We start from the raw sequence: 13999 nt of genomic DNA, 5'->3' as shown, positions 1-13999 counted from the left end.
GCGATAGAGTAGAGATACCTACACACAGTAACCATAGCGATAGAGTAGAGATACATACACACACTAACCATAGCGATAGAGTAGAGATAGATACACACAGTAACCATAGCGATAGAGTAGAGATACATACACACACTAACCATAGCGATAGAGTAGAGATACATACACACAGTAACCATAGCGATAGAGGAGAGGAGACACTAGGAGACAGGGAGAAGAGGAGATACATACACACAGTAACCATAACGATAGAGTAGAGATACATACACACAGTAACCATAGCGATAGAGTAGAGATACATACACACAGTAACCATAGCGATAGAGGAGAGGAGACACTAGGAGACAGGGAGAAGAGAAGATACATACACACAGTAACCATAGCAATAGAGTAGAGATACATACACACAGTAACCATAGCGATAGAGTAGAGATACATACACAGAGTAACCATAGCGATAGAGTAGAGATACATACACACACTAACCATAGCGATAGAGTAGAGATACATACACACACTAACCATAGCGATAGAGTAGAGATACATACACACAGTAACCATAGCGATAGAGTAGAGATACATACACACAGTAACCATAGCGATAGAGGAGAGGAGACACTAGGAGACAGGGAGGAGTAGAGATACATACACACAGTAACCATAGCGATAGAGTAGAGATACATACACACAGTAACCATAGCGATAGAGTAAAGATACATACACACACTAACCATAGCGATAGAGTAGAGATAGATACACACAGTAACCATAGCGATAGAGTAGAGATACATACACACACTAACCATAGCGATAGAGTAGAGATACATACACACAGTAACCATAGCGATAGAGGAGAGGAGACACTAGGAGACAGGGAGAAGAGGAGATACATACACACAGTAACCATAGCGATAGAGTAGAGATACATACACACAGTAACCATAGCGATAGAGGAGAGGAGACACTAGGAGACAGGGAGGAGTAGAGATACATACACACAGTAACCATAGCGATAGAGTAGAGATACATACACACACTAACCATAGCGATAGAGTAGAGATACATACACACAGTAACCATAGCGATAGAGGAGAGGAGACACTAGGAGACAGGGAGAAGAGGAGATACATACACACAGTAACCATAGCGATAGAGTAGAGATACATACACACAGTAACCATAGCGATAGAGTAGAGATACATACACACAGTAACCATAGCGATAGAGGAGAGGAGACACTAGGAGACAGGGAGGAGTAGAGATACATACACACGGTAACCATAGCAATAGAGGAGAGGAGACACTAGGAGACAGGGAGGAGTAGAGATAGGAGTAGAGATACATACACACAGTAACCATAGCAATAGAGTAGAGATACATACACACAGTAACCATAGCGATAGAGTAGAGATACATACACACAGTAACCATAGCGATAGAGTAGAGATACATACACACAGTAACCATAACGATAGAGTAGAGATACATACACACAGTAACCATAGCGATAGAGTAGAGATACATACACACAGTAACCATAGCGATAGAGTAGAGATACATACACACACGTTTTTATCATGGGCAGCGCCATTGAGGACTTTCACCAATTTGAAGCGGGACTTCCTATTGGTTAAGGAAGGTTCCGTTTATTTACTAATTCATAGAAGTAGAAGAAGAACTTTGACTTCTTCAAAATGGAGATGGTCCTCAATGGAGCTGCCTCCTGACACCACTGCACACACCTCCCTCTAGTGCCAGGAGGCTGAGTTGCTGAAGCACCTGGCAGAGAAGAGAGAGCACGAGAGAGAGGTGATTCAGAAGGCCTTAGAGGAGAACAACAACTTCATCAAGAACTCCAAGGAGAAGCTGGAGCAGAAGATGGAGGCCAACAAGGAGAACAGAGAGGCTCTACTGGCGGCCATGTTGGAACGACTGCAGGAGAAGGTGATGTTTCGCCACGGTCATGCTCTTTCTCTTTATTCTCTCTTCTGTCTGTCTGTCTGTCTGTCTGTCTGTCTGTCTGTCTGTCTGTCTGTCTGTCTGTCTGTCTGTCTGTCTGTCTGTCTGTCTCAGAAGAAGTTAATGTTCTCCTTATTTATTTATCTTGAGTTTCTCTCTCTCTCTAGTCTCTTTCTAGTCTCTCTAGTCTCTCACTCTCTCTCTAGTCTCCCTCTCTCTCTAGTCTCTCTCTCTCTCTAGTCTCTTTCTCTCTCTCTAGTCTCTCACTCTCTCTCTAGTCTCCCTCTCTCTCTAGTCTCTCTCTCTCTAGTCTTTTTCTCTCTCTCTAGTCTCTCACTCTCTCTCTAGTCTCCCTCTCTCTCTAGTCTCTCTCTCTCTAGTCTCTTTCTCTCTCTCTAGTCTCTCACTCTCTCTCTAGTCTCCCTCTCTCTCTAGTCTCTCTCTCTCTCTAGTCTCTCTCTAGTCTCTTTCTCTCTCTCTAGTCTCTCACTCTCTCTCTAGTCTCCCTCTCTCTCTAGTCTCTCTCTCTCTCTAGTCTCTCTCTAGTCTCTTTCTCTCTCTCTAGTCTCTCACTCTCTCTCTAGTCTCCCTCTCTCTCTAGTCTCTCTCTCTCTAGTCTCTTTCTCTCTCTCTAGTCTCTCACTCTCTCTCTAGTCTCCCTCTCTCTCTAGTCTCTCTCTCTCTCTAGTCTCTCTCTAGTCTCTTTCTCTCTCTCTAGTCTCTCACTCTCTCTCTAGTCTCCCTCTCTCTCTAGTCTCTCTCTCTCTCTAGTCTCTCTCTAGTCTCTTTCTCTCTCTCTAGTCTCTCACTCTCTCTCTAGTCTCCCTCTCTCTCTAGTCTCTCTCTCTCTCTAGTCTCCCTCTCTCTCTAGTCTCTCTCTCTCTAGTCTCCCTCTCTCTCTAGTCTCTCTCTCTCTAGTCTCTTTCTCTCTCTTTAGTCACTCTCTCTCTCTAGTTTCCCTCCCTCTATTTTATTTACAGTGCCTTGAAAAAGTATTTGCTCCCTTTCTGATTTTCTCTATTTTTGCATATTTTAAACACTGAATGTTATCAGATCTTCAACCAAAACCTAATATTAGATAAAGGGAACCTGAGTTTACAAATAACAATAGCTCTCTCATCGTCACTCACATCCTACCATATCTCTGTCTGTACATTATGCCTTGAATCTATTCTACCGTGCCCAGAAACCTGCTCCTTTTACTCTCTGTTCCGAACGTACTAGACAACCAGTTCTAATAGCCTTTAGCCGTACCCTTATCCTACTCCTCCTCCGTTTCTCTGGTGATGTACAGGTTCATCCAGGCCCTGCAGTGCCTAGTTCCACTCATATTCCCCAGGCACTCTCATTTGTTGACTTCTGTAACTGTACAAGCCTTGGTTTCATGCATGTTAACATTAGAAGCCTCCTCCCTAAGTTAGTTTTTTTCATTGCCTTTAGCACACTCTGCCAACCCAGATGTTGGAGTTGCACACCACACTCTGCGGAGTTGCAATCTACTGCAGAGATAGCCTGCAGAGTTCTGTCATACTATCAAGGTCTGTGCCCAAACAATTTGAGCTTCTACTTTTAAAAATCCACCTTGCCATTAACAAGTCTCTCACTGTTGCCGCCTGCTATAGACCACCCTCTGCCCCCAGCTGTGCCCTGGGCACCATATGTGAACTGATTGCCCCCATCTATCTTCAGAGCTCGTGCTGTTAGGTGAACTAAACTGGGACATGCTTAACACCCAGGCCCTCCTACAATCTAAGCTTGATGCCCTCAATCTCACACAAATTATCAATGAACCTACCAGGTACAACCCCAAATCCGTAACCATGGGCACCCTGTTAGATATCATCCTAACCATTCTGCCCTCCAAATACACCTCTGCTGTCTTCAACCAGGATCTCAGCGATCACTGCCTCATTACCTGTGTCCGTAATGGGTCTGCGGTCAAACGACCTCCACTCATCACTGTCAAACGCTCCCTGAAACACTTCAGCGAGCAGGCCTTTCTAATCGACCTGGCCCAGGTATCCTGGAAGGATATTGACCTCATCCCATCAGTAGAGGATGCCTGGTTATTCATTAAAAGTGATTTCCTCACGAACTTAAAGAAGCAGGCCCCATTCAAAACATGTAGAACCAGGAACAGATATAGCCCCTGGTTCACTCCAGACCTGACTGCCCTTGCATTAGCATCGAATAGCCCCCGCGATATGCAACTTTTCAGAGAAGTTAGGAACCAATATACACAGGCATTTAGGAAAGCAAAGGATAGCTTTTTCAAACATAAATTTGCGCCCTTTAGTAGCACAAACACAAGTTCTGGGACGCTGTAAAGTCCATGGAGAATAAGAGCATCTCCTCCTAGCTGCCCACTGTACTGAGGCTAGGAAATATTGTCACCACCGAAAAATCAACGATAATTGAACATTTCAATAAGCATTTTTCTACGGCTGGCCATGCTTTCCACCTGGCTACCCCTACCCCAGTCAACAGTCCTGCACCACCCACAGCAACTTTCCCAAGCCTCCCCCATTTCTCCTTCACCCATATCCAGATAGCTGATGTTCTGAAAGAGCGGCAAAATCCGGACCCCGACAAATCAGCCGGGCTAGATAATCTGGACCCTCGCTTTCAAAAATGATCAGCCGAAATGGTTGCAACCCCTATCACTAGCCTGTTCAACCTCTCTTTCGTATCTTCTGAGATCCCCAAAGATTGGAAAGCTGCCGCGGTCATCCCCCTCTTCAAAAGGGGAGACACTCTAGACTCAAACTGCTACAGACCTATCCTGCTCTGCCTTTCGAAGGTCTTCGAAAGCCAAGATAACAAACAGATCATCGACCATTTCAAATCCCACCGTACCTTCTCCGCTATGCAATCTGGTTTCCGAGCTGGTCATGGGTGCACCTCAGCCACGCTCAAGGTCCTAAACGATATCATAACCGCCATCGATAAGAGACAATACTGTGCAGTTGTATTCATCGACCTGGCCAAGGCTTTCGACTCTGTCAATCACCACATTCTTATCGGCAGACTCAACAGCCTTGGTTTCTCAAATGACTGCCTCGCCTGGTTCACCAACTACTTCTCAGAGTTCAGTGTGTCAAATCGGAGGGCCTGTTGTCCGGACCTCTGGCAGTCTCTATGGGGGTGCCACAGGGTTCAATCCTCGGGCCGACTTTTTTCTCTGTTTACATCAATGATATCACTCTTGCTGCTGGTGATTCTCTGATCTACCTCTACACAGACGACACCATTCTGTATACTTCTGGCCCTTCTTTGGACACCGTGTTAACAAACCTCCAGACGAGCTTCAATGCCATACAACTCTCCTTCCATGGCCTCCAACTGCTCTTAAATGCAAGTAAAACTAAATGCATGCTCTTCAATCAATCGCTGCCTGCACCTGCCCGCCCGCCCAGCATCACTACTCTGGACGGTTCTGACTTAGAATATGTGAACAACTACAAATACCTAGGTGTCTGGTTAGACTGTAAACTCTCCTTCCAGACTCACGTTAAGCATCTCCAATTCAAAATTAAATCTAGAATCGGCTTCCTATTTCGCAACAAAGCATCCTTCACGCATGCTGCCAATCATACCCTCGTAAAACTGACTATCCTAATGATCCTTGACTTCGGCGATGCCATTTACAAAATAGCCTCCAACACTCTACTCAGCAAATTGGATGCAGTCAATCACAGTGCCATCCGTTTTGTCACCAAAGCCCCATATACTACCCACCACTGCGACCAGTATGATCTCGTTGGATGGCCCTCGCTTCATATTCGTCGCCAAACCAACTGGCTCCAGGTCATCTATAAGTCTTTGCTCGGTAAAGCCCCGCCTTATCTCAGCTCACTGGTCACCATAGCAGCACCCACCCATAGCACACGCTCCAGCAGGTATATCTCACTGGTCACCCCCAATTCCTCCTTTGGCCGTCTTTCCTTCCAGTTCTCTGCTTCCACTGACTGGAACGAACTGCAAAAATCACTGAAGTTGGAGACTCATATCTCCCTCTCTAGCTTTAAGCACCAGCTGTTAGAGCAGCTCACAGATCACTGCACCTGTACATAGCCCATCTGTAAATAGTCCATCCAACTACCTCATCCCCATACTGTTATTTATGTTATTTATTTAGTTCCTTTGCACCCCAGTATCTCTACTTGCACACTCATCTTCTGCACAACTATCACTCCAGTATTTAATGCTATATTGTAATTATTTTCACCACTATGGCCTGTTTATTGCCTTTACCTCCCTTATCTTACCTAATTTGCACACACTGCATATAGACTTTTTCTATTGTATTATTGACTGTATGTTTGTATCGCACTGCTTTGCTTTATCTTGGCCAGGTCGCAGTTGTAAATGAGAACTTGTTCTCAACTTGCCTACCTGGTTAAATAAAGGTGAAATTAATTTATATATTTTTTTTTTTATGTGCAAAATAGTGAAAATTAGAAAGGGGGCGGTCACTTTCATTTGTCCAATAGGAGCTCTTTATTTATCAAACTCTTTCTTTCATTCCCTCTCTCTTCCACTTACCAGTCTCTCTAAATTATCATTTTTTTATACTTTCAATTTTTTTTTGAATTAATGAATATTATACAGACACTTAACATTATTTTTGTTTCTGTCAGATCATTTCCATGTTGATTGAAGAGCTTTTGTTTTATACTGTTCTTCCATCTGGGTTTTACCGAATTAATGCTAATAGATTCCTGAATGTAAATATTGTTGTTGTTTTCCTGTGTGGCAGGACAAACATGCAGAAGAGGTGAGGAAAAAGGTACTAGCTTTGGCAGATGTGGTGGATCTGGGCTGGTGTGTGATAAAGGACGTGGAGGTGATAGAGTTGAACAAGCGTTCTTCAGGCCAGGCCTTCGAGGTCATCCTGAAGCCTCCGTCGTTTGATGGCGTCCCAGAGTTCAACGCTACCATGCCCCAACGCAGAGAACTCTACATGGAGGACATCCAGAAGAAACTAGAGGCTGCAGAGGAGAGGAGGAAGGTGAGGAGGACAGGGAGGAGAGGAGAGGAGAGGAGGAAGGTGAGGAGGACAGGGAGGAGAGGAGAGTAGGAAGGTGAGGAGGACAGGGGGGAGAGGCGACACTAGGAGACAGGGAGGAGAGGAGAGGAGGAAGGTAGGGAGGAGAGGAGGAAGGTGAGGAGGACAGGGAGGAGAGGAGACAGGGAGGAGAGGAGGAAGGTGAGGAGGACAGGGAGGAGAGGAGACACTAGGAGAAAGGGAGGAGAGGAGAGGAGGAAGGTGAGGAGGACAGGGAGGGGGGGGAGGAGGAAGGTGAGGAGGACAGGGAGGAGAGGAGAGTAGGAAGGTGAGGAGGACAGGGAGGAGAGGAGAGTAGGAAGGTGAGGAGGACAGGGAGGAGAGGAGACACTAGGAGACAGGGAGGAGAGGAGGAAGGTGAGGAGGACAGGGAGGAGAGGAGAGTAGGAAGGTGAGGAGGACAGGGAGGAGAGGAGACACTAGGAGACAGGGAGGAGAGGAGAGGAGGAAGATGAGGAGGACAGGGAGGAGAGGAGAGTAGGAAGGTGAGGAGGACAGGGAGGAGAGGAGAGGAGGAAGGTGAGGAGGACAGGGAGGAGGAGAGGAGGAAGGTGAGGAGGACAGGGAGGAGGAGAGGAGGACAGGGAGGAGAGGAGAGGAAGAAGGTGAGGAGGAGAGGAGAGGAGGAAGGTGAGGAGGACAGGGAGGGGGAGAGGAGACACTAGGAGACAGGGAGGAGGTAATCAAATCAAATCAAATGTATTTATATAGCCCTTCGTACATCAGCTGATATCTCAAAGTGCTGTACAGAAACCCAGCCTAAAATCCCAAACAGCAAGCAATGCAGGTGTAGAAGCACGGTGGCTAGGAAAAACTCCCTAGAAAGGCCAATACCTAGGAAGAAACCTAGAGAGGAACCAGGCTATGTGGGGTGGCCAGTCCTCTTCTGGCTGTGCCGGGTGGAGATTATAACAGAACATGGCCAAGATGTTCAAATGTTCATAAATGACCAGCATGGTCGAATAATAATAAGGCAGAACAGTTGAAACTGGAGCAGCAGCACAGTCAGGTGGAAGTTGAAACTGGAGCAGCAGCATGGCCAGGTGGACTGGGGACAGCAAGGAGTCATCATGTCAGGTAGTCCTGGGGCATGGTCCTAGGGCTCAGGTCCTCCGAGAGAGAGAAAGAAAGAGAGAAGGAGAGAATTAGAGAACGCACACTTAGATTCACACAGGACACCGAATAGGACAGGAGAAGTACTCCAGATATAACAAACTGACCCCAGCCCCCCGACACATAAACTACTGCAGCATAAATACTGGAGGCTGAGACACATGGAGACAGGGAGGAGGGAGGAGACGCTAGGAGACAGGGAGGAGTTGAGGAGACACACATGGAGACAGAGAGGAGGAGGGGAGACACTAGGAGACAGGGAGGAGGAGAGGAGACAGGGAGGAGGAGAGGAGACAGTAGGAGACAGGGAGGAGGAGAGGACAGTAGGAGACAGGGAGGAGGTAGAGGAGACACTAGGAGATGGGGAGGAGGTAGAGGAGACACACTAGGAGACAGAGAGAAGGGGCGGAGACAGGGAGGAGGAGAGGAGACACTAGGAGACAGGGAGGAGGAGAGGAGACACTAGGAGACAGGGAGGAGGTAGAGGAGAAGAGGAAGATGAGGAGGAAGATGAGGCAGGGAAGACACACACACACATAATCATGCACATACACTCAATACGCACAAACACACTCACCACGCATAATCACACTCACCATAATCCATGTCTGTTTGTATCCTGCTCCTGATACTCTCCTCACACCGCCCTCTAGTGCCAGGAGGCTGAGTTGCTGAAGCACCTGGCAGAGAAGAGAGAGCACGAGAGAGAGGTGATTCAGAAGGCCTTAGAGGAGAACAACAACTTCATCAAGAACTCCAAGGAGAAGCTGGAGCAGAAGATGGAGGCCAACAAGGAGAATAGAGAGGCTCTACTGGCGGCCATGTTGGAACGACTGCAAGAGAAGGTGATGCTTTCTTTCTCTCGAGTGTCTTTCTCTTTCCCTCTAGTCACACTCTCTGTCTCTCTCTATAGTCTCTTCTCTAGGAGAAGTAACGTTTACCTCTCCTTTCTTATTCTTGAGTTTCTCTCTCTCCCTCCCGTCTCTATCACTCTCTATTTCTATATATCTCTATATCTTTCTTCTAACTCTCTTTAGTCTCCCTCTCTCTTTAATCTCCCTCTCTCTTTAGTCTCCCTCTCTCTTTAATCTCCCTCTCTCTTTAGTATCCCTCTCTCTTTAATCTCCCTCTCTCTTTAATCTCCCTCTCTCTTTAGTATCCTCTCTTTAGTCTCCCTCTCTCTTTAATCTCCCTCTCTCTTTAATCTCCCTCTCTCTTTAGTCTCCCTCTCTCTTTAGTCTGTCTCCCTCTCTCTTTAATCTCCCTCTCTCTTTAATCTCCCTCTCTCTTTAATCTCCCTCTCTCTTTAGTCTCCCTCTCTCTTTAGTCTCCCTCTCTCTTTAATCTCCCTCTCTCTTTAATCTCCCTCTCCCTTTAGTCTCCATCTCTCTTTAGTCTCCCCCTCTCTTTAATCTCCCTCTCTCTTTAGTCTCCATCTCTCTTTAGTCTCCCCCTCTCTTTAGTCTCCCCTCTCTTTAGTCTCCCTCTCTCTTTAATCTCCCTCTCTCTTTAGTATCCCTCTCTCTTTAGTCTCCCTCTCTCTTTAGTCTCCCTCTCTCTTTAGTCTCCCTCTCTCTTTAGTCTCCCTCTCTCTTTAATATCCCTCTCTTTAGTCTCCCTCTCTCTTTAATCTCCCTCTCTCTTAATCTCCCTCTCTCTTTCATCTCCCTCTCTCTTTAATCTCCCTCTCTCTTTAATCTCCCTCTCTCTTTAGTATCCCTCTCTCTTTAATCTCCCTCTCTCTTTAGTCTCCCTCTCTCTTTAGTCTCCCTCTCTCTTTAGTCTCCCTCTCTCTTTAATCTCCCTCTCTCTTTAGTCTCCCTCTCTCTTTAATCTCCCTCTCGCTTTAATCTCCCTCTCTCTTTAATCTCCCTCTCTCTTTAATCTCCCTCTCGCTTTAATCTCCCTCTCTCTTTAATCTCCCTCTCTCTTTAGTATCCCTCTCTCTTTAGTCTCCCTCTCTCTTTATTCTCCCTCTCTCTTTAGTCTCCCTCGCTCAATAGGCACTCTTGCTCTTCAGTCCCCCTCACTCTTTAATCTCTCTTTCTCTTTGACCTTCCTCTTTCCCTCTTTAATCTCCCTCTTACTTTAGTCTCCTCTCTCTTTAGTCTCTCTCTCTAGTCTCTCTTTCTCTCTCTTTTTAATCTCCCTCTGTCTTTAGTCTCCCTCTTTAGTCTCTCTCTCTCTTTAGTCTCCCTTTCTCTTTAATATCCATCTCTCTTTAGTCTCCCTCTCTCTTTAATTTCCCTCTCTCTTTAGTCTCCTCTCTCTTTAGTCTTGTCGCACTTTAATCTTCCTCTCTTTAGTCTCCTCTCTTTTAATCTCTCTTTCCTTTAGACCCTCTCACTTTAGTCTCCCTCTCTCTAGTCTCTCTCTCTCTCTAGTCTCCCTCTCTCTAGTCTCCCTCTCTCTGGTCTCTCTCTCGCTCTCTTTAGTGTCCCTTTCTCTTCATTTTCCCTCACTCTTTCGTCTCCCTCTCTCATTAGCCCCCCCCTCCTCTCTCTCTCTCTCTCTCTCTCTCTCTCTCTCTCTCTCTCTCGCTCTCTCTCAGGAGAAATTGATGTTTATCTCTCTTTTTATCTCCTAGTCTCCTAGAAATTGATGTTTATCTCTCTTTTTATCTCCTAGTCTAGTGTCTCTCTCTCCTAGTCTCTCTAGTGTCTCTCTCCTAGTCTAGCGTTTCTCTCTCCTAGTCTAGTGTCTCTCTCTCCTAGTCTCTCTAGTGTCTCTCTCTCCTAGTCTCTCTAGTGTATCTCTCTCCTAGTCTAGTGTCTCTCTCTCCTAGTCTCTCTAGTGTCTCTCTCTCCTAGTCTCTCTAGTGTCTCTCTCTCCTAGTCTTTTGTCTTTCTCTCCTAGTCTCTCTAGTGTCTCTCTCTCCTAGTCTCTCTAGTGTCTCTCTCTCCTAGTCTAGTGTATCTCTCTCCTAGTCTCTCTAGTGTCTCTCTCTCCTAGTCTTTCTAGTGTCTCTCTCTCCTAGTCTCTCTAGTGTCTCTCTCTCCTAGTCTCTCTAGTGTCTCTCTCCTAGTCTAGTGTCTCTCTCTCCTAGTCTCTCTAGTGTCTCTCTCTCCTAGTCTTTCTAGTGTCTCTCTCTCCTAGTCTCTCTAGTGTCTCTCTCTCCTAGTCTCTCTAGTGTCTCTCTCTCCTAGTCTAGTGTCTCTCTCTCTCCTAGTCTAGTGTCTCTCTCTCTCCTAGTCTCTCTAGTGTCTCTCTCTCCTAGTCTCTCTAGAGTTTCTCTCTCCTAGTCTCTCTAGTGTCTCTCTCTCCTAGTCTCTCTAGTGTCTCTCTTTCCTAGTCTAGTGTCTCTCTCTCCTAGTCAATCTAGTGTCTCTCTCTCCAAGTATCTCTAGTGTCTCTCTCTTAGTCTTTCTAGTGTCTCTCTCTCCTAGTCTCTCTAGTGTCTCTCTCTCCTAGTCTTTCTAGTGTCTCTCTCTCCTAGTCTCTCTAGTGTCTCTTTCTCCTAGTCTTTCTAGTGTCTCTCTCTCCTAGTCTCTCTAGTGTCTATCTCTCCTAGTCTCTCTAGTGTCTCTCTCTAGTGTCTCTCTCTCCTAGTCTCTCTAGTGTCTCTCTCTAGTGTCTCTCTCCTAGTCTCTCTAGTGTCTCTCTCTCCTAGTCTCTCTAGTGTCTCTCTCCTAGTCTAGTGTCTCTCTCTCCTAGTCTCTCTAGTGTCTCTCTCTCCTAGTCTAGTGTCTCTCTCTCCTAGTCTAGTGTCTCTCTCTCCTAGTCTAGTGTCTCTCTCTCATAGTCTCTCTAGTGTCTCTCTCTCCTAGTCTCTCTGGTGTCTCTCTCTAGTGTCTCTCTCCCCTAGTCTTTCTAGTGTCTCTCTATCTTACTCTCTTTCTGTCTCCCTTTAGTTAATCTATTCTAACTCTCTAAAAAATTTGCATCACCACAAATTCTCATCTAGCGTATATTCCTCCTGTCTAAAATCTCAAACCTCATAATTATACAGACACTAAACCCATTCTGGTGTTTAGCTTGTCCAAGTTTTTGGCTGGTCATTCCCATGTTGAGTATCTCTCTTGAGAACCTCGGGAGATATTTGTTTTATTCTGTTCATATCTGGGTTTTACCGACTAATAGATTCCTAAATGTAAATATTGTTGTTGTTTTCCTGTGTGGCAGAATAAACACAGCGAAGAGGTGAGGAAGAAGAAAAGAACTGAAGGAGGAAGCCAGCTGGAAGACGAGTGGAGCGAGGGAGTGGGTTTTGTGAGTCAATAAAAAAAAATAGACCTGAAAACAAGCCAATCTGAACTATGAACACAGGAGTCAATGTTCATGTTAATAATGTATACAGTAACGAATTGGAACAAGTGTACAAAACTAAACAGGGATTCCACAACACACAACAAAAACATTGTGATGAAATAAAAGAGACAAGGATGTGTCTGTCTGGTAATGTAAGGTGCACCAGAGTGTGAGTGGATCTGGGTGTGAATGGATGTTTTAATGACGATGTTAATCATGTGGGGACAGACAGAGTGAATCTGGTGTTTGTGGTGGAACACAGTGGAGTGGTAGGTTATCAATATGGTGCCTCAGTCAGTGCCGAAACATACAGTACCACACCCTTAGAGCCCACTATCCCAGAGCTGACTGAACACACCCTCAGAGCCCACTATCCCAGAGCTGACTGAACACACCCTCAGAGCCCACTATCCCAGAGCTGACTGAACACACCCTCAGAGCCCACTATCCCAGATCTGACTGAACACACCCTCAGAGCCCACTATCCCACTAGCTGACTCGACACACCCTCAGAGCCCACTATCCCAGAGCTGACTGAACACACCTTTAGAGCCCACTATCCTAGAGCTGACTGAACACACCCTCAGAGCCCACTATCCCAGAGCTGACTGAACACACCCTCAGAGCCCACTATCCCAGAGCTGACTGAACACACCCTCAGAGCCCACTATCCCAGAGCTGACTGAACACACCCTCAGAGCCCACTATCCCAGAGCTGACTGAACACACCCTCAGAGCCCACTATCCCAGAGCTGACTGAACACACCCTCAGAGCCCACTATCCCAGAGCTGACTGAACACACCCTCAGAGCCCACTATCCCAGAGCTGACTGAACACACCCTCAGAGCCCACTATCCCACTAGCTGACTCGACACACCCTCAGAGCCCACTATCCCAGAGCTGACTGAACACACCCTTAGAGCCCACTATCCCAGAGCTGACTGAACACACCCTCAGAGCCCACTATCCCACTAGCTGACTCAACAACATCCACACTCTGTATCTCACTTGCAGGCTCTTACACATCAAAATGATTTATAGTGTGATATGTTTTTCCCTACAGCTTTATCGGGTAATGCTGTAACCAACTCATGCACTATTTTGAATTTACCGGGGAATACTGTCAATGATAAATAATTTGTGTAAAAAGATTGGATTGTGTCATTGGAAAAGGCTAAATATGTCTCAAATACTCTCAAATAATTTTAGCAAATGTATTGAAAATGTAATACAGAAATATCTCATTTACGTATTTTAAGTATTCACACAGTCAATAAATGTTTGAATCCACTTTGGCATCGATTATAGCTCTGAGTCTTTCTGTGTAAGTCTCTAAGAACTTTGCACACCTGGATTGTACAATATTTGCACAAATTCTTCAAGCTCTGTCAAGTTGGTTGTTGATCATTGCTAGACAGCCATTTTCCTGTCTTGCCATAGATTTTCAAGCCAAGTTAAGTCCAAAATGTAACTAGGCCACTCAGGAACATTCGCTATCTTCTTGGTAAGCGACTCCAGTGTAGATTGGGCCTTGTGTTTTAGGTAATTGTCCTGCTGAAAGGTGAATTAGTCTCCCAGTGACTGGTGTAAAGCAGACTGAAGCAGGTTTT

At 45.9% G+C, this 13999-nt stretch overlaps 1 protein-coding gene across 1 annotated transcript in view; it reads left to right on the top strand.

The window, feature by feature from the left end:
- Nucleotides 1–13684, top strand: part of LOC109886065 (stathmin-4-like) — a 29190-nt gene extending 15506 nt beyond the window's left edge. Inside the window, exons 5-8 of the mRNA XM_031836794.1 lie at nucleotides 1753–1944; nucleotides 6719–6970; nucleotides 8794–8985; nucleotides 12263–13684. Of these exons, the coding sequence (XP_031692654.1) occupies nucleotides 1753–1944; nucleotides 6719–6970; nucleotides 8794–8985; nucleotides 12263–12361 (735 nt within the window). The 3' untranslated portion in view covers nucleotides 12362–13684. The remainder of the gene's footprint in view (nucleotides 1–1752; nucleotides 1945–6718; nucleotides 6971–8793; nucleotides 8986–12262) is intronic.
- The last annotated feature ends 315 nt before the right edge of the window (nucleotides 13685–13999 follow it).

Source organism: Oncorhynchus kisutch, linkage group LG12 (genome assembly GCF_002021735.2).
Source record: "Oncorhynchus kisutch isolate 150728-3 linkage group LG12, Okis_V2, whole genome shotgun sequence".
NCBI lineage: Eukaryota > Metazoa > Chordata > Actinopteri > Salmoniformes > Salmonidae > Oncorhynchus > Oncorhynchus kisutch.
Note: the sequence above shows the minus strand (reverse complement) of the source record. Positions and strands in the feature narration are given on the sequence as shown.